The following is a 25164-nucleotide window of genomic DNA, read 5'->3' on the forward strand; positions in this document are numbered from 1 at the left end:
TAGATGTCTATGTGTCTATTGATCCCTGATTTGACATTCTGCCAGGTTTCTAAAAATTCCCTGGCATTTTTGGATTTGGCCTGGTCTAGGATTGTCACATTTTCCCAATTGAAACTATGGCTAAATCTGTCTATATGTTGTGAAATCAAGGAATTTTCGTCATGCCTTTCGACTGCCAGTTTATGTTCATGGATGTGTTCTGCCAGTCTTCTGCATGCTTGTCCTACATAATGGTTGTTGCAGTTCTTACACTGTGTGTTGTAGATGACTCCTGTTTTTCTTCTGGGGTTGCTGGGTCTTTTGAGTTTAACTTAGGATGTTTTGAGAGGCTTTAGTTGGTTTATGTCCTACGCTGATTCCATGTGGTTGTAGTAGTCTATTTGTGGTTTCTGAGATTTATTTATTTTATTTTATTTTAATCCCATTTATATCCCGCCCTTCTCCGAAGACTCAGGGTGGCTTACAATTTAAGCACAAACCAATGTGCTTAGCAATAGATGTTCTTGATGTATGGCAATGTAATTCTTTTTAGGGTTTGTGTTGGTTGTGCTGTATTGGGTTGAGTGGTCAGGGACTTTTTGATGAAGTTGTGTGGGTACTCATTTTGTTGGAATGTTCTGTAGATGCTCCATTTCCTTTTTCTGTTGTTTTGGGTTGCTGCAGCGTTTGGGCTCATTTAAATAAAGTCCTTACACAGCTTGTTATGGGAGGTTGGGTTGTTGCTTTAGTAATGGAGCACCTGGTTACTATGGGTGGTTTTTCTGTAGACTTGCCGTTGTAGTCTCTGCTGATCAGGATGTGGAGGAAGGGTAACAAGTTGTTGTTTTCTTCTTCTCTAATAAACTGGATTCCTTTAAAAATGTTATTGATGATTCTGTGGGCGTTCTCTAATTAATCCTTTTTTATTATAGTGAAGGTGTCATCTTCATATCTGATCCATATCTTCAGTTGTATTTGTGGAAGTGGATGATGACCTCTACTATAAGTCCTGAAAGCAGGGCATAATAGGTGTCCCTTTGATTTGATGGTAAATTTGGGCATCAGATTAGAAGTATATTGTTAAGCAGAGGTTTATGAGATCCATAATCCTGGGTTTTGATCTTCGTGTATTCAGTTAAGTCACATGTATTGTGAAGCAGTGTAGTCATAGATTCTTTGGCTAATTCTGTATCTATAGAAGTGAACAGGGCTGACATCAAATGAGACCATGATTTGACTTAGCCCAGCACGAAATATGAGCCCATTTGTGATGTGTATTATGTTAACTACTCCACTAGTTGTTAGATAAGCACTATGATACTTTTTAATTTAGAGGAGTCCAGGCAGTTTCTAGATTTTTCTCAGCCAATATTTGCATCTCTCCTCAAAGCATTTTGATATAAAGTCAGTCCAACTATAAAGAGGGCTGATCCAGAGCTGCACAGAATGGAATCACATGAGTTACTCCATTGGTCTAATCATGTGAGGGCAGAGAATTTAGATCACTTTATTTCCACCACGTGGTTCTCCATGCTCCAAAAAACATTTTTTGATTGGATAACTCTCCAGAACTGTGTATGAGGAGGGTTACTGAGACAGGGATGAAGAGGAAATAAGAAAAATCACTGTCACCTTTCTCTAGATAGAAGGAAAGTTCCAGTGGATGTTGATTTTCTCCACTACTGGAAAGAGCATTTCCCAGCAGATATATTTGTATAAGGTCATTTTGTATGTAAAATAACCATTTAGCAATTACACCAGCGTATTATCTACGCCAATTAACTATTTTATCATGCATATCTCAGAGGTCGAAATGTATTAACAGAGAAGAGGAACAGTCTCCTTGTGTCAGTGGTACAATGGCAAGCATGCTTTACACATGCACAATACCAGAAAATTTACAACAGTGCAACTAGTACATATCAAATGCATTCATACTTCACAATTAGACTGAACATAATTGAATAATATATGAACTAGCTTCACAGAAATATGTGGGGAGATTACCGTGCTTTATGGCCGATGGAACTGAAATCAACTTGAGAAAAATGAATAGAAACTGGTTTGGTTTGACCCAACACATCTTATCAGTCTTTCCTAACCTTTCGTCCTGCAACTCACATGATGCCCAGCAAGAATACTCATGTTGGCTGATGGTGCTGTACAAAACAGAACAAGGAAGGCTCCTTGGTGTTTTGTACAAAACAGTACAAAACACCAAGGAGCCTTGGTGGAGCAGTGGGCTAATGCCTCCTTAAGTAACACCAGCTGCCTGCAATTATTGCAGGTTCGCGTCCCACCAGGCTCAAGGTTGACTCAGCCTTCCATCCTTCCGAGGTAGGTAAAATGAGGACCCAGATTGTTGGGGGCAATTAAGCTGACTTTGTAATAATGCCGCTTGGGGGTGTGTGTGAAAGCCCTAATAAGCAGGCATATACATAGAATGAAGGCTACTGCTAAGCTTGTAAGCCGCCCTGAGTCTTCGGAGAAGGGCGGGATATAAATGGAATTAAAATAAAATAAATAAAATAAATCTTGTTTTTCTGTACCGAATGGCATTCTGTATATAATGTATATGATGTTTTTCTGTATATAATGAGACACTTTGGCACTGTTCATACAGGAAATGAAATGTTGCGTTATATAGGTTGAAGTTCTGACACCCAATATTTGGACTGTATCATTTGTCACAGATAAAAATCTACTGATGTATGTTCTTTTTCAACAGCCATCTTCTCAGTAAAATAAATACAGTTGATCTACAATTCAAAGTAATTGTAAAGAACATATCTTTATTAAGACTTTTTTTGGCTACTTATTGGAGAAGTTTTACGGTACGTCTACATTAAGTTTAAAATTAAAACCAAAGACAAGGGAAAATACATTAACAAGACATGTTTATATCATGTGCAATTTAAACAATATGAAAAATATATTATTCTATCATAAAACAGCTATCTTCAAGTTTAGAAATAACTTAGGTCTCTCCTTTTTTACATTTATACAGAAAAGCAATAGAATTTTTTTTTCATTTGGCTTAAAAACTAAGAAAATCATAAAATCATCAGAACACCTTTTGTGAAAAGTACTTCACCACCATCCTAGAAAATAGTGACTTTCAGACATATTTAATGCAAATGTGTTTAAAAAGTCACTGCTAATAAACAAATCTGTCATACTGTGCCTTTCTATGCACAAAATCTCTCACTGCATAAATAAAAGATTGCTTTGAGCCATTCTCCATCATGTGATGCCTCAAATCAATGTAATGCTATTAAAGGGCAGGACATGATTAAACCTACATGTCTGAATAGAAAAATAGCTATCTTAAAATATAAAAAGTAACATGCTAGAAGGCAGGTTGTAGTATCAGTGGCATACAAATCTTTTCCAGGACATATGCTCTTATTTCTATTATTTCATTGAACATACAGGTCATGTTCTACAATAATTACCTGCCCATTTTTTGTAATTCTGGCCCAAATCCAGAACTCTCTTGAAGTCAGCATATTTTTATTTCAAATCAGCTTAGCCCTGCTGATCAAATATAATTAGCTTGTCACTAATACTATTATACAGTCATAAGTGTGTGTGGATCTCATTAAAATATAGCCAGCAACTCAGCATCAATCAGAGCAGTTCATTTGATTAAGAATGGCTTAATACCCCAACTTTTTCCAAATCTGCACTGAACAAGTATCATGAGCCAATTGTGACTCAAGATGGAAAAATTTAGTTTTAGGATGAAACAATGATATTTCATAATTGGATATATTCCTTAACCCCACCCCACCCCCAATACATTTTCCATTCATTAGAAGTTGTTTGGTATTAAGCCCTTGCTTTTCCAACAATAATCTACTGCTGCTTCCACCAAGCTACTTAAAAAGAGATTCTGCAAACTATTTAGGAGTGCCATGCAACAACTTTTGCCTTCTTGGGTAGAAATAACTAATTAAACAACTGCCTTCCTGAATATACTGCATAATCCATATGCAAATTATTCTTATGTTGTATTCAGCACTAACTAGACAGATATGGGGGAGGAAATATGAAAATTTTCTTTTTTAAACAAAAACCTTACTTTTAATCTTGTTTTTCATTAGATCTAATGGGGGAGAATAATAACTACACTAGCTTCAGAAGTTCATTTATTCCAGCACCAAGAGCTATGATTGACAAGTCTCATTCAGCCAAAAAGGAAACAATGGTCTATTAGAGGGAATTTAGAGTTTTTAAGGATAGCTTTAATCCCTCCAAAAATGTCGGTTCCAAAAATTTTAGCCAATCCTCTAATGAAGTAACGAGGGACTGGATTCTTCACCCTGGCTTAACACGTTACATAAACCAAGTCAATTTTGGTTTCTTGAGAAAACTATTATTTAAAAAAATCACAGTTCAATATGATGTTATGAGGCCAGCCAAAGCTTGTCCAACGATACCCTTGATTTTTCCCCAATGTCTTCATTATTATTTTTTTGTTACTGCTAGCTGCAAAGCATGGCTGGCAAGGCAACTTGAGCTGAGAACTATTCTACACTATTTAAGAGAACACCATTTTAGCAGTTTCTTCTCCATCTGCAGAGAGAGAAATGTGCAATATTTCCATCACCTCCCAGAAACCCCAACACTGCACTGGAAATGTACTTTTTGTTCAATTGCTAAGTTCTACTGCAAAAAGACACCAAGAGCCTGCAATTGTCTTCATATTTACTTGTTAATAAAATGATAGACAAATATATCAATACTCTTTGTTATTTAAATACTATGAAATTATTCTACCAAAAAAATAAATAAATCACTTTTCCCTATAATATATTTATATTAATTCCTTCTATTCTCTTAACCCAATTTCCCCAAGCTGTTCAGCTTTTTTTTTCTTTTTTTCTTTTAGTTTGGGTAACTTTTCCAAAGCAGTATATACAAATGCAATAAAATACTGTCTGTAAATTCTAATAAATATACTATGTACCCTTACATACAAAGCCACTAGTTTAATCTTGCTTTTAACCAGCCAACAGAGACAAGAGCTTATTCAAGTATACAACTCTAGAAATATCAAGACATGACATTTTTCCTTACGTCAAACTCTGTAATTATTATAATTCTAATAATCAGATTTGTTGCCAGCAATATAGTACATAAAAGGCCTTATGTACGGTCACTCACGCGCTCGTGACCTCTCGCCTAGACTACTGTAATGCTCTCTACATGGGGCTTCCCTTGAAGACTACTCGGAGGCTCCAACTGGTACAGAATGCGGCCGCGAGAGTTGTCTTGGGAGTTTCCCGGTACTCCCATGTTACACCTTTGCTCCGTGAGCTGCATTGGTTACCAGTTGTCTTCCGGGTAAGGTTCAAGGTTTTGGTTATGATCTTTAAGTCCCTACATGGCATGGGTCCGCGATACCTCGAGGACCACCTGCTGCCGGCGTCGACTCCCCTCCGCCCTGTGCGTGCCCACAGAGAGGGCCTCCTCAGGGTGCCTCCGGTCAAGGAATGTCGACTGGTGGCCCCCAGGGGGAGGGCCTTCTCTGTGGGTGCTCCGGCATTATGGAACCAACTGCCGGTTGAGCTCCGGACGGCATCAGACCTCCGATCCTTCCGTCGCGGGTTGAAGACCCATTTATTTGAACTAGCGGGTCTGGCCTGATGGGGGTATATGGGTTTTTATAGGCTTGTTATTTTTTATCATTCTTGTTTTAACTTGGGCATTGATTTAATTGTTTTTTAATTTTTGTATTGTTATTTATACATGCCCTGTGAACCGCCCTGAGTCCCTTTGGGAGAAGGGCGGTGTAGAAATCTCAATAAATTAATTAAAAAAAAATCAAAATTTATTTCTGAGCCAAATAGCATTTTAAGTAGTAACATAAACACTAAGATTTGTCTGCTAATAAATATTAAGCCATTGAATTCATTTTTTTTCCATTTTTCAATAATGATAACTTTTAAATAAATCCGCATTCAGGTAAGAATTAGAAAGGAATGTTCATGTAAGCACATCATATATGGAAGTCAATGTTATATATATAAGTATAAAAACTTTACCAATCAAGAAGTAAGATAAAAGTTCAAAAAGGATTGAAGGAGGGAATAGTTTCTTATTCGTCTCCGGAGGTCATGTCTTCCCCCTGAGAACTATTGCACAATAGTGCATACACCTATCTGAGACACAGTCTTTTATTACAGCATAAGGTAAAGTTAAATTATAATTGTCTTCAGAACAATCAAATTAATATCCCATTGCATCCCAAAGCTCAGTTGGATTTATCTTGGATGTTCGCAAAGCTGGCATTTGAGTGCATGCGCTTACCTACAAAGAGAAACAAAAACAAAAACAGTTAATAGCATATTCATACAAGAAATCTAGCTTCTGCCAACCTAGCAGTTCGAAAGCACGTAAAAATGCAAGTAGAAAAATAGGGACCACTACGGTGGGAAGGTAACAGCATTCCGTGCGCCTTTGGCGTCTAGTCATGCCGGCCACATGACCACAGAGATGTCCTCGGACAAGTGCTGGCTCTTCGGCTTTGAAACGGAGATGAGCACCGGCCCCTAGAGTCGGAAACGACTAGCACGCATGTGCAGGGGAATCTTTACCTTTACAAGAAATCTAAATCCCCAACAACAGAATTTATACGGAGAGGCATCCAGAACAAGTCATAGTAATGGTATATGTTTATGATGTCACTGAATTACCAATTAAATTTGCATCATTTGTACAACGGCATCATGAGACGTCATCCTTTCCCACAGTGAATATCAAAAATAGTGATAATGCAAAAAAAAAATATCCCAATTTATAGTTACAAATCAACCAGAAGAACAAGGCTGGTTTAAATAGTTTTCGAGTTAGATAGAGAATTCATTTGGCCAATCAGTGCAAAGAGGTCCAAAGCTAGTGAGGAGATATTGAGAAGACCTTTCCTTATTTTCCCATATCACAAATAATGGCAGGAGAGGGAGAAGAGGTTTTGCAACAGATCTTAAAAGTTGGACAAGTTCAAAGGGAGGAAAGTAGTCTTTAATATAATAGACCTCAAGTCATGCAAAACTTCATAGATCATGGCTATCAGTCTTAACTGTGCCAGAAATAGATCAGAAGCTGACATTAACAAGGCTATCACATGCTATCTATTAAAGTTCCTAGTGACGATCTGGCCAGTGTTATGAATTACCCAAAGTTCTTCCAATAAGCAGTAATATCTAAGAATGCTCCAAACTCCAAACAGAATACAACAGAATACAAAGGCCTAGCCCTAGGCCACTGTGGTCTGGTCTAATTTCCAGGAGCAAAAGTACTCTTGGCCACCATCAAAACTTGAGAAATCACATTCAAGAGTTGAACCAGGAATACCCAAAATTATAAATCTGAAAATGAGAAAATTGCTGTCCATGCTCAAATGGAAACTGAATCCCCTTTTTTTCAAATGACAAGGTGGACCTCTGTTTTATCTGGGCAACACATTTATTTGTTCATTTTTATCAAATGTCAAATTATTCTGAGTACCGAACAGCCAACTTATACAGTCAAATTATATGAGACAGTTATTCCTATATACAGTAACGTGACCATACTGTGAAGAGAGGCTTCTTCACACCATTTTTTTTTTAAAAAATCACGGCACCCAAATGATTTTATAAATAAATGGTTGACTAGAACACTGAATATGATGTTGCTAATCACAGGTGTTCAACAATACGCTGAGTTTGTTGTTCAGAAAGAGCTAATTGCAGATAGAAAGCTCCCTGTCCTTACTACTTTAAAAAAAAGATAGGGGAAAAATCATCCAGTTTGATTCATTCCCTCTGAATTGCCACCATAGCCCTTTGACTCAGAACAGCTTGATAAAGGCAGTTAAAACTTGTTTAGTCACTTAAAAATGCAGCAGTGAGACAGAATCAAATGATGCATTATTGTCTTCCAACCCAGATTATTCTAATCAGATTGTGAACAGAGCGCCAAATTCCAAAGCACCCGACATTGGGCATCATGCCATCTAGGCGCAAATACCACTTTCAATATTGTAACCTTTTTATTATTATTATTTCAATCCAAATAGAAACCATAAAGATGTTGTGATTTTTACCTACCCAGAATCAGGACACGTTTTTTCTGCTTTGAGTGAAGGAAGGTACTCAAGTAAAAAACAAGTGGCAGAAAGAAAATGAACAAAGAAACTGCAATCACTGGCACCGTGTCTGTGCAGGGGACAGAACAATTAAAAGTTGTGCTCCATAGCCTTTGTGTGATGTTCATCTAAAGGACACAGTTGTAAAAAAAAATACCAAGGAGATTAAGACATCTGAGGAATCATCAATATCTGGATAAATTCCAAAGTTTCTCATTGAATGGGCATCAGTATGTCTACCTTTTACTGGACAAGATGCAAAATAGTTTTTACACTTATCAGGCCATCCTTAATGGCACATGCAAATTTAGCAATCTCATGGGTTTTCAGATAGATTTTAAAATGTCCACCCTAAAAAGCTTTAACTGTTGTAGCCAAGTGTTTTATTAAAGTGTTCTTCATGGTTCGACATCTGAGTTGGCATTAACCACAATCCAATCATTTCATACAGTAATAAGAGCATACAGTAATAAGAGCATCTATTTATTTGGATGCTATATAGAAGATGCCAAATTCATAAGAAAGGCTTAAAACAAAACGAATAAAAACCTCTCGGTGGATCCATATTAAGAATGTCCACAGAAGTACAAGAAAAGGTTAATGTAAGTGGTTGATGGGACCTAAGCCTGCCCTTAGCAACATGGCTCATCACTACTAACACATCCCAGTATATGGGCAAAAGACATCCCTGACAATTAGTTCTTTGAGAAACCAGCTGGTGAGATAAGCTGAGGCTAGATACTCAGGCGGTGAAAATACAAAACTAGAGAGAGAGAGAAAAATGTTTTTTTTATTGTAAGATGAAATACTGGTGGGTTTTCAGCCATTTAGCCTTGGAAAGTGTTAAAATGCCTGAACTAGGTTTGTTCAGATTATTACCAATATACTGTATGTAGATTTGATTATGTGCCCTAAAGTCATTTGAGATTCCTATATAAACCAGCAAACTACCGTACACTAAAATGATAGATAGATAGATAGATAGATAGATAGATAGATAGATAGATAGATAGATAGATAGATAAACCTTTATTGTCATTTTTACTGTGGGCACAATGGCACACATTAAAAATGAAGTGTAGTTGCTTGCTCTCAAAGTCCACACATACATAACACACATTTAAACATACTATCTACAGGGGTGTCAAACTCAATTTCACTGAGGGCCGCATCAGCATTGCGGTTGCCCTCAGGGGGCCGGGTGGGTGTGACCTGGGTGGGCGTGGCCTACTGGGTGGGCGTGGCTAGAGTGCATATGGCCTACTGGGTGGGCATGGCCAGCTCTACATCTTCGCATCAAGGGTGCCTATGGGGGCCTGGGCAGGAGTGGGACAGATCTGAGGGTCTCTGGCAGAAGGAGGGTCTCTGGGCCAGGGCCAAGGCAGTGGGGGCCATTCCCTCACTGTTTCCAGGATGGCTTCGCGGGCCACATGAAACCACTTTGCGGGCTGGATTCGGCCCCCGGGCCTTGTGTTTGACATGTCTGATCTACAACATATGTATAGACCTACACCCTTACATATAAGTAACATATAAAATGCTTCCTTTATCAGGAGTTACCCTTATTATGCTGTTATTTAAAAAGCTGTATTTTCCCAAAAGGCACAAAAGACAATGCTCCTATGCTATGGTTTTATAAATTTTGCTTCTACATTCCGTTTTATTGCCCTGGAATTTCAGCTACAGTTAACCATTCTTATGAGACTACTAATAATGCAGTAACTAAATTGGACAAAAGCCAACTTGAGACACTACAGTATACTGAGATGTGATACAAATGAGTAGACAGTATAAGGAAAGCAAAACAGAAAGGAAGACTCACTGCATCCTCTATATCAATGCACAAATGAAACTGTTCTCCAGATTCCTCTTGCTGCCCATTCTTCTGTATCTCCCTGTAGTGGGAACTCAAGTTTTTATATGTAGCATTGCAGTTCTTGCAGACCTCTGAGTAGTTACTTGGTAGCAGGTTACCTTCCTGGCCGTAAAACATAAACCAAGAAATTATTTTTTAAAAGACTAGATTAGAAAATTCAAAGTGAGTTTGAAGCATAAGCCAAGCGCAAAAGGCTGCCACAATTTTCAAACAACAGCTGCAAGATAGATGGAAACTCCTACAGTCAGTCTTCCACTACAATTGGGACTAGAATTTCCATTGCTAAGCAAGGAGGATATTAAGTGAGTCATGCCTAATTTTATGACCTTTTTGCTACAGTTGTTAAGCGAATCACAGTTGTTAAGTGAATCACATGGTCATTAAGCGAATCGGGCTTCCCTCATTGACTGCTTGTCAGAAGCCAACTTGGAAGGTGGCAAATGGTGATCACATAACCCCAAGATGGTGCATCCGTCATAAATACATGCCATTTGCCAAGCACTCAAATTCTGATCATGTGACCCATAAGCATAGCATTAGCAATAGCACTTACAGTGAGGGGGGAAAAGTATTTGATCCCCTGCTGATTTTGTATGTTTGCCCACTGACAAAGAAATGATCGGGCTATAATTTTAATGGTAGGTTTATTTTAACAGTGAACGACAGAATAACAAAAAAATAATAATAATCCAGAAAAACGCATTCTATATTTATAGGACCACGAATGCACACACTGATACACCAAATGCTGAGCTAATGATTGCCCCTTCCACTAAAACTAATAGGTACATGATGTTAATAACCAGTAAGACAGGAAAGTATGGAGTTATCTTATATGATAACTTAAAAGTATGAGTTATGAGGAAATTGCAGAATGTGATGTGAAAGATAAATACTGCCAAAATGCAGTAACTAGGACGTTGGGTGAAAATAATATGTTTTCAAAATGTCAGTATATCCATTCTTGTCCAACTTCCGCTATTCTTTTCATTTACCTCCTGCTGACAATGCTCATTATTCAATAGCTCGTGACTATTCTCACATCAGTGCAAAACAGTTATGTTAATGACTGTTACATCAACAATCAGTACTTTGTTTTGGTATAGCAGAACCCAGCACAACAGCATATTTTAACATTTGATATCTGATCGACAGTGAAACGTGAAAAACAGAAGAAAAAGACAAACATGAACAGAAAAGTACTACATTATTCATTATCAAGGATGACATAAATACAGAAGGTCTATTTAAATACACACAATCTTCAAAATAAACAAACAAACCAGCATTACAAGGTTACACATTCTTGCCAGGCACAGTTTTCTAGTAAGAGTAAGGTTTTTGATGTCCCAGGTCACCCAAGTCCCAGCCTGATCTGATCTTTGTCATGGTTAAATCATTCTCTGCTAACCATGGAATTCTCTGGCACAGTCCCCTGGCACAAGGAGGTTGGATTTATTTGGTCAATCCATCTTAGGCAACTAATGGACCCTGTTGGGTTCCAGAGGGAGATTTGTGTTGTTCCTGATAGCTACAAGGCCGTCCTTACTTCCCAGAATGAGAGGAGATAGAGCTTTGGGTCAGACCAGGCCCATATAGACTCTCTCCTCCCATGGATTTCATAATTTCCTTTGGTTTACAGAGGACTTGAGGGAGATGAAACAGAGAAAATTAAAGTACCACTGAAGGGCAACAAAGAGTGAACTCAACTCTGCATGAATTAGTGCCACTATTAAGACCTAGCCTATGGTGGTAAGGGTGGCAAAATGTCAGTATTCTTCTGCCCTAATAGACCCTGTGTGCATTTGTGGGGTCTTCCAATTCATCTGGAACTCCTGCTCACAGAACAAGTAATAGCTGTGGCCAGAAGGAACTCTGCATAATTTTGTGTGCCAGTTGATCAAGAGACCCTGCTCATAGTCCCTCATGCTATGGTCACTTCCCAAATGGAGTAGAGCAATGCATTTTATCTGGAAACTACAGCTGGTGCAGAATCCAGCAGCATGGACAGTTATGTGCACTTCTCAATCAGAGCACATTACACACCTGCTCCATGGGCTGTACTGGTTACCAGTATTTGTCCAGGTTCAATTCCAGGTGCTGGTAATAATCTATAAAATCCTTCAAGGCATGAGTTGAGTTCTTTGAGAGATTGCTTTTTCCCAGTTATGTCTATCCATCCCATAAAGTCCAGCAGGAGAGGCATGTTCCGGGTCTCACCTACCAGGGGACATTATCTGGCAGGATCCAAAAAGAAAGACATTTCTTTCATGGTACCAGCCGTTTGGAATATCAGCCCCCTGGAGACAGGATTAGTCCCAACCCAGCTTACTTTTGGTAAGGCCTTAAAGGCATAGTTCTGTCATTGGACTTTGGGGTTCCAGGTATGGGGTAAAGCCCAGGCAGGGGCTGGGTTAATTGCTGTAACTCAGCTACTGATTGCACTTGTATGTTTTTATATAGTTTTTAATTTTAATTTTTAATGGTGTTTATCATGAATTTGAGAAGGACAGTCATGTTAATTGAAATAAATCAGCAACAAATCCCAAATTACCAGAGAATTTCCAATTTATCTGTAGACGTATATGGATTATGGAAGGCTGAGTAAGTTCACCCAAGTGTTTAAAATAAATATGTAAAGCAGGCAGTGTTCACCAACAGAAGCCTTATTTCCTTGTCCTCTTAGAATATCAAATTGTTGCATCTGAAGTATAAAGATCTGAAGAGGGCCTCTATACTTATTTAACTGAAGGTGCTTAAAGATTTACACACCCTCCTGAAGTTACAAGTGTCCAATCACAATGAGTGTTTTAAGCAGCTTCAGTAGATTACACTGAGATGCAAATACATATAGGACTGGAGTTGTTTTTTTCCTCCATATAGAAGGGAACACGGGGGAGAGAGGGTTCTATATGCAGTCCATTTTTTCCTCATTCTATTCCTATCCTAATCACTTTTTATTTCTTTTTTATAATACAGAATCTTCTCAACTGACTTTTCTCATATTTCACTCTGATTCTACCCAATGTTCTATTTAATTCATCTGTGTCATTCATTCTTTAGTAACAAAAAAAAACCTTATGTAACTCCACTGACTCTAACATTTCTTCTAATAGTTCATAGGTACTCAACTGTTCTATATAATAGGAAAAAAGCATGTTCCAAAAAATTCCCTTTTGTGGATAAATAAAATGTACACATTATAATACAATAAGAAGAGAAAAGAAATGAACAAATTCAAAAGAATTTATTGAATTCAAAAATACAAGACTATTTTTCAATATTTAAACTAAATGTAAAATTATAAAATACTGGGCTTGGCATTTACTTCTTCACTAAGAAGGGAAAAGCAAGAACAGGATTTTTCTCTCATTTTTTAATATCTAATTTACCAAAATAGTTCAGTGATTATACACGGTTTAGTAACACAGATAAATAGTATAGTAGTAGGAATACAATTCCCATTCTGAACGTAACAACCAAGACTGAGCAGTGACATATACTATGCAAATTACAACTGTATTGGATTTCTACGGTGACCTTAAAATAAGCAAGGTTGCTATTTTAAGCTTCTGGTTATAATTTTGCTATTAATGTTCATAAGAATAAACACTCTGATGATATAAATTAATATATGGGATATACAGGTCTGAAGTTTTAAATAATAAAAGCATAGTAGTGCTGAACATAGTTGGATCATATCCTAGAAGTTGGCCACATCTTTCCAACTTTATAGAGATACTAGATTTAGAAAGATTTTAAAGCAGATACTATATGTGAAAAACCAACTTTTTAAATAGCTATGTATCCACAATTAAACTCATACTATAATAAAATATCAGATGACCCATATAGTTATATCAGGTGAGAAGGCCTAAAATAATGTAAAAAGTGATTTACTATATGAAGAGATTATACGACTCTTCCTATATAATTATCAACTATTGTGAAACCCAAACAGCGGCATAATTGCATATGAAATGGAGGTGAACATTAATTAGAATGCATTTTGTTGTCAGTAGTGAACACCTGCATTTTAAAGATAATTGTTCTATCTGCTTAAACTGCGTAAGAGTTGGTAAATTATATTTGCAGCGCCTTGCTCTGAAAAAAGGGGGAAATTCACTATACAATTAGAGGGCTCAACTGTACCCTTAATAAACGATATTAAGTACCTGGAGGTTCTGTTTAAAGCATGCCATTGATTCATTGTATAAGGCCAGGAACGCCACTGTACCAGCTGATAAGCCTTCCTCCTTCTGGTTTAAACAATCTATGAAAGGAGAGTCAAAGGTATCAATAAATCTCCAGTATCCACTTCCAAAAGGCTGTTTTAGATCAAGGCTTATTTATTTTACAGATAGTTATTCTACTTTTAAATTGCACAGTAGTATAAGTAACACAGTATAATCTATGAACCTGCCATGAAAGGAATGACAAATGCTAGTCTAAGGCATACACAATGACACTTCAGTGTCACATGCAGTTCCCTTCTGTTTAAAGTTCTTCTTTACCCAGTTCTCCGATGGTATGCTGCTGAAATTCTGTAAAGCAAAAAAAAAAACACCCCAACACCACCTCCAAAAATGAGACCTAAAATAGATCCCATACAATTCAAGAACTGAGGGGGGGGAGCAAAGAATGCCCTTGCCCAGGGGTCTTCAAACTCGGCCCTTTTATGACTCGTGGACTTCAACTCCCAGCTTTCCTCAGCCAGCATGCCTGGCTGAGGAATGTTGGGAGTTGAAGTCCACGAGTCATAAAAGGGCCGAGTTTGAAGACCCCTGCCCTTGCCCATTAAGTGCATTCTTCCTTCCACTACAATGTGGCTAGGTGGAAAGGAGGGGAAAGAGGAAAAAATAGAGACTGGGTTGGTATCTTGATGACAAGCCAACCAAGACCTCAGACCTTCTGCACAAAACATGGGCAAAAAAAAAACACCCTTCCAAAATACAGTTGTCGTAAACTCTTGGAAACTTTGCAAGTCATGTTTGTCGTCAAATACTGCCAAATTAAGCAATAAGATGGTCAGTCTGGCAGTAGGAGAAATAGCGAAAAGTTGCAAAAGTGCCGAGTTTTGAAGAGAAGCTTAGCAGAAGTAATGGGTGTTGATCTGGAGGTTACCATAAATATAACAGGAAGCAAAAGAATATGAGAGAGGTGACGAAAAGAAAAGAAAAGAAAAGAAAAGAATAGAAAAGAATAGAAAAGAAAAGAAAAGAAAAGAAAAGAAAAGAAAAGAAAAGAAAAGAACAATAAAATGAGGGAAATTATAGAGTCACTAATCAGAAAGATGAAGAAAAATATAACAGAGCACAAGATGGCTTTAAGTGAACATGGAGATACAACTGGGAGAAAAAAAGAACCAGGACACAGACAACAGTTTTCACTGAATGAAGTTTGTTTTTAATAATAGGAAAAAAGTATCATAATTTTGACAAGATACAGAAATGTAGGGGTGGCTAGGTAACACTGGTGTTATCAGATAGTAACAGCAGTGAAGGAAAAGGCAGCTTAGAAGGAAAAATGTCTGGACAGGAAGAGGCACCCAAATAATCAGCTTTCAATTTCCAAAGGTGAAGAGGTAGGTATAGAATATGTATCACCCCAAAATAAGTGACACTTAACAAGCACAGGAAGCAATAAGCTCGCGGGGGGGGGGAGACACCCAGTAAGTTCACAACACATTAAGCCACGATTTGTTTAATTATGGATTATAAAATGTACAGTTATGTGCATGCATAACATGCTAGGTAAAAGGTAAAGGTTCCCCCGCACATGCGTGCTAGTCGTTTCCAACTCTAGGGGCCGGTGCTCATCTCCGTTTCAAAGCCGAAGAGCCAGCGCTTGTCCGAGGACGTCTCCGTGGTCATGTGGCCGGCATGACTAGACACCAAAGGTGCACGGAACGCTGTTACCTTCCCACCGTAGTGGTCCCTATTTTTCTACTTGCATTTTTTACGTGCTTTCGAACTGCTAGGTTGGCAGAAGCTGGGACGAGTAACAGGCGCTCACTCTGTTACGCGGCACTCGGGATTCGACCCGCCAAACTGCCGACCTTCTGATCGACAAGCTCAGGGTCCTAACCCACTGAGCCACCGCGTCCTTATAACATGCTAAGCCACAATCAAATTGCCTTTTGCCAAACACATGACATGAATCCAGTCTCAAAAAAAGTAGATTAAGCATATGGAAATATTTCTTGCTTAAGTCAGGATTGCAGAAGCTTAGAAACGAAACAAAATAGGGGAAGAGAGAACCTCAGCTGAATCAGAGGCAGCAGTAAGATTGAGAAGGATGAGAATTTTATGACCAAAAAAGAGGATATACTGTAAATGGATAGGCTTAACAAGGCATCCAGTAGTACAAAACAGTATCAGATTTCTGTCATATGATCTACATTTTCTCTTTTAACACTGATATGGACTTAACTAGTAATCCTTATACCATTTGAAGTTACCCAATTAATTGGATGAAATTAGAAACTGAGCAACCCAGAGCTGCTTCGTGCAATTCCATAAATCAAAGCTGTGTAAAGAGGAGCACAGAGAGAAAACAAATGAGGGCTAAAATACCAGATGCTTTAATATCCAAATCTCCTCAGCCTCAATTGGCATGAATAACAGCAAGACTGTGGGAGTCACACTCGGATATCTGAGTAGCACCAAGTTGTCCACTACTGGCTTAAGATAACTATCGTTAAAAGTGTTTCATTTTTTAAGAAGTTATTCTTTCACAAAATGAAGCCTTATTTCCTTATCCCCAGCCTAGAGAGAACGTCAAATTGTTGCATCTGAAGTGTAAAGATCTGAAGGGGGCCTCTATACTCATTCAACTGAAGGCATTTAAAGCTTTGCACTAGGACTTGGCAGCACAAGGAATAAACAGCCAACAACTTAACCGTCGGCCATCAATACTCCAATCAACAGCTAGGAGGCCACAGAGAACCAGGCACCATATAAATTCTGAGCATGGAATAGCCCAAACTACACATTCCAATAGAGAGAAGTTCCCTGAGGATGGGCTCCAGCACATGTCCAAAAGCTCGGAAGACTAAACTATCAACCCAGATTGGATCCTGCAACATCATCCTGGGACATATATATTTGCCTTCATTCATGAGTTATTCTTTCACATATAATAACCTTCATATATATTTTTGATAAATGATTCCTGAATACGACTGACTTTGAGTGCCATGTAGTAATAAGGAGAATATCAGTCTAAATATAGTATGATATATGATACGATAGATAGAATATATATATGACATATTAATCAACAAGCCTTGCGCCTGGATGCTATTGTCTCTCCTCTTTTTCATCAGTGCCACTATGGAGGTTGTATATTTACTTTTTGTTACAAAAATGATGAAGTTCAGTGTTATGTCCAATTCTTTAATCTTAACTATGACTACTAGAAAAAAGGCAACTACAAACTACAGTTAGGATTATCAATAGTTGTTTAATATTAAACATGGCTTCTGAACATTCCTTTCAGCTGTGCCAAGCCATGTGTCATTCTTGTCACAATACTCCACTGAGCTATAATTTAGCATTCCAAGTCTGTGTTAAGTACAAGTAAAAAAGGCAGTATGTTTGCATGGCAAAATTAGCCATTATTTATCTAAAACACAAACACACACAATTTAAGATGATTTTCAAATCAGCTTCCATGTCAAGTATACTCGTTGGAAACATTTTGCGTTACATCATTTTGGCAGATGAAGAGCACAAACTGTAGAACAATGCAGAGATAAAAATGAAGAGAATGCAAGAACAGTTAGCAGAATCCTTAAAAGATAGAGAATGTAAACAACAACATAATTTGACAAAAGAGGGGAGCATGAGAGACTCAACTCCACCTTGATCCTTTATGGTATATAATAGGTTTAAGAAAGACAGAGGAAAACTCTGGCAGGCTTTTGGGATTCCACTATTATAAGCTGCAACAAAAAGATAAACGGCCAACACAATCAGATTCTAGAAGGATATTCACAACCAATGTCCAAAGGAACATTCATACACAAATATGCTGTTACAATCCTTGTCCTTGGGAACAGAATCTCCCATAGTGTTCTGTATGACCCCTACCTGAATTTGTTTAAATGGGCTCTCAAAAATTGGCTCTTCCCCAGGCCCTGGACTAGAATAGGTGGTGAACCTCTTATGAGCATGTTTTGAATTCAACTTGTGGATTTTATTGTTTCTATAGGCATCATTTTTTCCTAGGTGTTATATTGTTTTGAACTGTTTTTCAAATCATTATGGCATAACAGCCTTAGAAATATAAATAAATAAGGATCAAATGCATCAACTCCATGTCAATTGTGTGGCTGCAAAACACTCGTGACAAATTGAAACAGCAGGGCTGTAATCGGTCATTGTCTATAGATCTGTAATGTCTCCTAAGTTTTGTGCACAGCTATTTACATGTATGTACCGTGTTTCCCTGAAACTACGATCCGGTCTTATATTTTTTTGGCACCAAAAGATGTATGAGGGCTTATTTTCAGGGTAACACGGTATCAGGGTGATCAGCCCAGCATGAGCCCCACCTCCTGGCATGTGCACAAGAGGCAGCGAGCACGCGGGGACCAATGGTGTCTGGTGGCAGCCATAGCCCACTGGCCCCTTTCAGTAGCGCAAGTAAGTCTGAGCGCGGAGGCAAAGCCAGGGGGAGGCAGATGATCCACATGCACTGTGCAGTCACCTGGCCTGTGGGAAGTTCATGCAGTGTCACTGGCAGTAGGGGAAGTCAGAGGCACCAAGGGGGGTGGGGGAGGCAGGTGATCCTGACACACCATGTGGCCGCCTGCCACAGCGCTGCCACGGGCAAACCAAGACAGTGGGACAGAGTAGGTAGGAGGTGCATCGGGATTGCCTGACTCCCTCCTGTACCTCTGCCTCCATCTGCTGCCGGTGCCACCGCAAGAGCCTCCCACAAGCCTCCTGTGAGCCAGGCAGCTGTGCAGTGCATCTGGATCACCTGCCTCCTCCCCCTTGCCGCTGATTCCATCTGCTGCCGGTGCCACCGTATGAGCCTGCCATGAGCCAAACGGCTGCACAGCACATCCAGATCACTTCTGCCACCGCACTCAGCCTTACCTGTGCTGTGTGGGCTGCACCTGCTGCCAGACACTGTTAGCCCCCACGCGTTCACCGCCTCCTGTGCTGGCCACCCCAAACCCCCCCAGCTTATTTTTGGGTTAGAGCTTATATTAGGCACACCCTAAAAAATTAGGCTAGGGCTTATTTTCTGGGTGGGTGTTGTGATTCAGTGTCAGCCTGTGCTGGAACAGAACACTGGGTCTTATTTTGGGGGAAACATAGTAGCATTAAAAATGAATTTTTGCGGATATTATTTTTCTATAGCATGGGTCCCCAACCTCTGGTCCATGGCCAACTGCAACCGTGTGAGTTGCTGGCCACTGCATGCGTGCGCTTGCACCTCCTCCCCCACTAACACTGAGGCATCGTGCAGGCACTAGTGATGCCATGAGCATCATGCGGGCAGTAGCATCGCTGTGGATGTACACTTCTCCCTCTTGTGCACTCCCACTTGCGCTAGCTTTGGGCATTGCGCAGGCGCTAGTGTCGCTGAAAGCACATATCCCCACTCGCGCTAGCATCGCAGCACTGAACAGGTGCTAGCATTGCCCAAGCATTGCATGGGCACTCATGGCCCTGTTTACATCACATGTGCACTTGTGGCCCCGTGCACACACTCGCATGCATAAATGCGCCTCCACCACCACCCCGGCCACCAACCCAGAAAGGTTGGGGACCCCTGCTCTATAGCACTGAATTGCCGGAACAGGTCCTCATACACTGATACAAGAAATAGTTAAGCTTCATGCAGTTAATTCAACTTGCAATATATGAACAAGTTGCTTACAGAGGTAGACGCTAGCCCATCTGTTGCTGATTATGATAAATTGAAATGATTTATAAGGCTGCCCAAAATTAATTTTATATTCTGAATTTATTATTTTTATAAACAACTCAAAGCAGTGAACATACCTATACTCCTCCTATTTTCCCCACAACAATCCAGTGGCAAGTTCAGCTGAGACAAGAGGGCCCTAAAATCATCCAGCTGGCTTTCATGCCTTAGGCCGAACTAGAACTCAGTCTCATGGTTTCCTATCTGGTACCTTAACCACATGACTTAATTATCCTATTTATTTCTCAGATCTATGGGTCCAACCCTACAAACTCTGAACATAATGTATAAAGCATCAGTAAAGCCCGTATACATACCGGTTTATCAAAACATTTATGTAAAACACTATTTTCCCTTCTTTCTCATTTTTCCTACACGTATATTCTATGTATCTACATACTGTATGTATATGTATATACAGCATAGATACACACACACATACACATGATGCAAGCTTATGGATTTTAAACAATGGTGAACAGCACATTATTTTAGATATTTCCTAAATCATCATCATCTCTTGTAATTTCCCTTCCTATTTTAATGAACGGAATCAAAGGAACAATTGAGAAATACAATTATAACAACAGTGTTGCTGAATTCATTTAACTAATAAAAGCAATATAGGTATGACTAATCTAGCATATACTATACACCTCATTAAAAAGAACATGGCATCAAAAGAAACACAGGCCTTTCAGACTTATCATGTAAGCATGGTGGATTGCCCTATTCTCAGTTCACCCGCACTTCTTCACCTGGTACATTCTTCACATCTCATTTCAGAAATAAGATATTTTGCTATGTTTGGTTGATTTTAGCTTAGTATGTTGTGTAGAGGACAGGAAGGCCTGGAGGAACATTGTCCATAGGGTCGCGATGGGTCGGACATGACTTCCCAACTAACAACAACAAATGTTGTGTAGAGCCAGCTGTTGTGAATTATAAACTATTCTGTATGTGTTCTATGGGCTCAAATCAATAAATCGCAAACAATCCATAGCATAAGTATATGAACCCAATCAGAATTTGTAGAAACTGAGAATAATGAATAAGCAATTTACTTAGCTCTGGAAATCATCTTTCTTATATTAAAACTAATGCCAGAGAAGAAGTGTGCATATTGATATGTTATGTATTACCTCTGTATATAGCTTTTACAAAGTAGAAAAATATATTCCTTTATTCATATTGAATATTCAAACATACACAAGAAAGCAGACAAAAAGAGTACATACTTGCACAGTTAGCTTTTATCCATGTGTCATTAAAAAACTTGTTCACAAGTGCAACTATCTGTAGCCTGTCTGACATCAAGAGACTTTGGGCACAACGGTTACTCTTAGTAGTATTCTGAAAGGAGAAAATACACATATAGAAATAGTTTGTTAGCAGTTCCAGCAATCAAGAATATATTATCTATTCTGTGGTACTGTAAGGTTGTATTTTAAAGCTACAAACCTATATAGAATACTTTTCAGCAGGGGAAGGCCCCACTGAGTTAGAAATAATTATTTCTGAATAAATATAGTATTGCAGTGTAGTTCACTTGTACATATAAACACAATGTTATCTTCCTAATAAAATTGGGACATACATGTGTTATCCAAACAAACAGTATTAAAGGTTTAAATTACTCAGGAACTGAAACAGCTCTCTCAAGGGAATTTCTATGCTAGTCCATCAGTTGCTGAGAACATCTTTTAAGTCTCTCCACTGGATATCTTTGTCTTCAGATATATAAATGACAAGCTGAGAGATCATTTATTTTAGTGGTGAATCCCTAACTCTTTATAGTGTCTCCTTTGTCAATGGTCACCAGATATCTACATTCTTGTAAACTGGATATCAAATCCACATTTTGCAAATATTTTAGTGACTTTTTAATAAACAATTAAAGAAATGTTCTGGGAATATATTCTACTGATGCAAATATTCTGAGGTAAAATTCATCACTGCTTTAGTGGTAGCCTCCTCTTTCAAATGCATTTTCTTTCATATACTCCCCAAGCAATTCCCAAATTTGTTTTATAAAGTCCCCTCATCCCAGAGCAGATCCATAAGTGGAAGAGAAGTTGAGCCATCCTTGAGAAAAGCATTTGCATCAATCTAATTAACTCTTTTCACAGGCTGCAACATAAGAGAATATTCCATTCCAATCATTCTTCCAGATTTTCTATTTCTGTGATTTTAACATGGGAAAAATCATATGACAGACTGCATCACTTCCATCCTTTTCCAGCAACAATATATTATCTTAAGTTCTTCCTGATGCAAAGCAGTAATTGCTACATTCAAATGTAATTTAAAGTGACAATATGATTTTTTTTCAGATTCAGTCAAGCCTTTAGGTCAGTTGATCTTTCTTATTTCTATTTTTTTCAGAATTTGTAGACACCAAACTGAATACCATGCATGATGATCCATGAAGGATTCAATAATTTAGTTTTTTGTGCCTGCCTGAGATTTGTAAGCCAAGGAATAAATATGTGGATAGCTCATTGCAACCCTATGTCTATTTTATATGAATATGGAAAATGGTAAATTCAAAGTTTACCTATAGTAACTATCCATTCATTCTCCCAGTGACTTTTATGCTTATATGGGCACAGGGCTTTTTGGCATGATAAGGAAGAGATTGTTCATTGTATTTTTCATCTTTCAAATGTAGCCTAGTCTCCTCTGATGCCCCTATCCAATTACTAAGCAGGCCCAATACTGCTCATCTTTATAGATCAGCCAACTTCAGCCAGATTCTGTCACTTGAAGAGGGGAAAAAAACTATTTGACTCCCCAGGCCTCTATCTGCACAACCTGACCACTGCTCAGATATTTTATCAAAATATAAACCCAACTAATTCTGCTTGCTGCAAAGTATGCCATTCATCTCATGGAGACACTTATGAGCAATCCCACTGACAAGGAAAACAAAATAAAATTTGCATCCCAGAAAGAACCTCTCTACTCTAACATAGGATATATATATGATTACTGTAGCTCCTACTTGTTTTATGAGTTCCTTCTTCCTTCAGTCACGAAAAGCAGACTCCAACTTTTATTCCAGATATAACTGAGGAGCCTCCCTCCAAGATAAAGATATCCCACCACTACAATTTTGAAAAACCCGTGGGAAGTGTTTTTAGACAAAGCATGCTTGTATTATCCCAAGCACCGAAAATTCCAAGAGAATTTTAACGGTAGCCTCCAAAACAAACAAATCAAATTATAATTTCCAAAAGACTGTCATGTTCCTCTGTGGCAGCTGCAACTGGCCCTGCGGCCCCTTAAGAGAGTCTAACCAACATTATCGTAGACAAGTAGAGCCCACTTCATTCGATGCAACTGCAATCCACAAAAATAACAAACGTTACAATGCACCACAAGAATCTTTATTGGCTTCAACAGAAGTACTTGCCAGACAGAACTGGGACAGCTTTGATGGAGCAAATGTCCCGAACGATTCTAACGCTGACCCCAAGAAACCGATCCACGCACCTCGATGTTGTTGAACTGCTGCATGACTTCCCCGAATTGATGATAGCAGTTCTGGCAGAGCGTCACAGGCCGGGCGCTCTGCATTAAGCAGCCAGCCAATCTTAGGCTGCTATTGGCGAAGGCATTCAAGAGCTCCTTGCACTCTGGATCCAGCTGCGGCTCCTGCAAAACCCCTAAAAACCCCGATTCAAGCGACGGCAGGTCCTCCAGGTCCAAGGGCCAAGCGCGGTGTCGGTCTCCCAAAACTATTTCTTCCAAACCACTTGGCAGTAACAAACGTCGGCTCTCCTCGGCACATAGGCCCAGCAAGACGCCGGGCAGCAGCAGCAGCAGCAGCAGCAGAAAAGTGACCGAGCCCATTGCTGCCACCGCGGGCGAGGAAGATGACAATGAAACCGACCGCTTCCTAGTTCCGCGGCTGCCACGGAGGGACACGATCACGTGCGGCCGAAGAACTACAGCATTAGCGGTCGGGAACTGGGTCCAACGCGGCGTTTCATTGGTTCCTGAGAATTTGACGTTCTAGGAGCGGGGATGTCACCCGCCCGATTATGGGGGCGGAGTCTACCTATCAACCGATTTTGTTGCTAACTGCTTCGCGCCGGTGTTTTCAAACTGGGGTTCATGCAGTCGCATCGCGTGGATTTATTTATTTTTTACTTTTAGTACACAAAAATGCCACCAATTATCCAGTATATGAATGTAAACTTCGAGGTGCATGTTATTGCTTATTCTTCAGTTAATGTGTGTGTTTTGGAATATTTAAAGGTGTATACCGGCATCTCAGACTAACCAATCTTTTCCATCCTTAACCATGGGGGGTGAGGTGTTACCCCCCCTCCCCCGTTGATAGGGCCCGCAACTTGGGTGTCCTCCTGGATTTATGGCTCAGTTTGGAAGATCATATAGGAGCCGTGGCCAGGGGAGCTTTTGCCCAGGTTCGCCTGGTGTGCCAGTTATGGCCCTATCTGGACCGAGATGCTTTATGCACAGTCACCCATGCGCTCGTGACCTCCCGGATAGACTACTGCAATGCTCTCTACATGGGGCTGCCCTTGAGGACCACTCGGAGGGTTCAACTGGTGCAGAATGCAGCCGCGTGAGTTGTAATGGGAGTCTCCCGATACTCCCATGTAACACCTCTTCTCCGCGAGCTGCATTGGCTTCCAGTTGCCCTCCGGGTGAGATTCAAGGTGCTGGTGATGACCTATAAAGCCCTAAATGGCATGGGCCCGGATTATCTAAGGGAGCACCTGCTGACAGCATTAATTTCCCATCGTCCTGTGCGTTCCCACAGGGAGGGTCTCCTCAGGGTGCCGCCGGTCAAGGATTGCCGACGGGCGATCCACAGGGGGAGGGCGTTCTCTGTGGGCGCGCCTGCCCTATGGAATCAACTGCCAACCGAACTCCAGACTGCCCCCGACCTTCGTTCATTTCGCCGGGACCTAAAAACCTGGCTCTTTGAGCTATCTGGTCTGGACTGAGGGGTTTAATGTTTTTAAATTGTGATTTAATTTTTGTGGCTAGACTTAATTTAATTTATTTTAATTTATTTTAATTTTATATTGGATTGTTTTTAAATTTTGCCTTGTAAACCACCCTGAGTCCTTTGGGAATAGGGCGGTATATAAACCGAATAAATAAATAAATAAAATAAATAAAGGTAAAGGTTCCCCACACATGCGTGCTAGTCGTTTCCAACTCTAGGGGCCGGTGCTCATCTCCGTTTCAAAGC

General features: G+C 39.5%; 1 protein-coding gene across 1 annotated transcript; it reads right to left on the reverse strand.

Annotated features, from left to right (window-relative positions):
• Window positions 1-2771: 2771 nt before the first annotated feature.
• On the reverse strand, window positions 2772-23839 carry OSTM1 (osteoclastogenesis associated transmembrane protein 1). The gene is made up of 6 exons (XM_081330684.1): window positions 23430-23839; window positions 21173-21287; window positions 14165-14262; window positions 9936-10091; window positions 8076-8241; window positions 2772-6294 (listed from the first exon to the last, which is right to left on the reverse strand). Exons 1-6 carry the CDS (start codon window positions 23787-23789, stop codon window positions 6239-6241), a joined length of 951 nt encoding a protein of 316 aa, XP_081186810.1. The 5' UTR covers window positions 23790-23839; the 3' UTR covers window positions 2772-6238.
• Window positions 23840-25164: the final 1325 nt, after the last annotated feature.

Source organism: Vipera berus, assembly GCF_964194415.1.
Source record: "Vipera berus genome assembly, chromosome: 1".
In the NCBI taxonomy this organism is placed as follows: domain Eukaryota; kingdom Metazoa; phylum Chordata; class Lepidosauria; order Squamata; family Viperidae; genus Vipera; species Vipera berus.

Bases quoted from the DNA above. Each gene is read 5' to 3' on its own strand.
- OSTM1 (XM_081330684.1), bottom strand. From the start codon at position 23,789: ATGGGCTCGGTCACTTTTCTGCTGCTGCTGCTGCTGCTGCTGCCCGGC. The intron at 10,092-14,164 runs GTACTTAATATC...TTTTACGGCCAG, and splicing joins GCTTTAAACAGAACCTCCAG to GAAGGTAACCTGCTACCAAG. The intron at 8,242-9,935 runs GTGAGTCTTCCT...TGTGTCCTTTAG, and splicing joins GCATTGATATAGAGGATGCA to ATGAACATCACACAAAGGCT.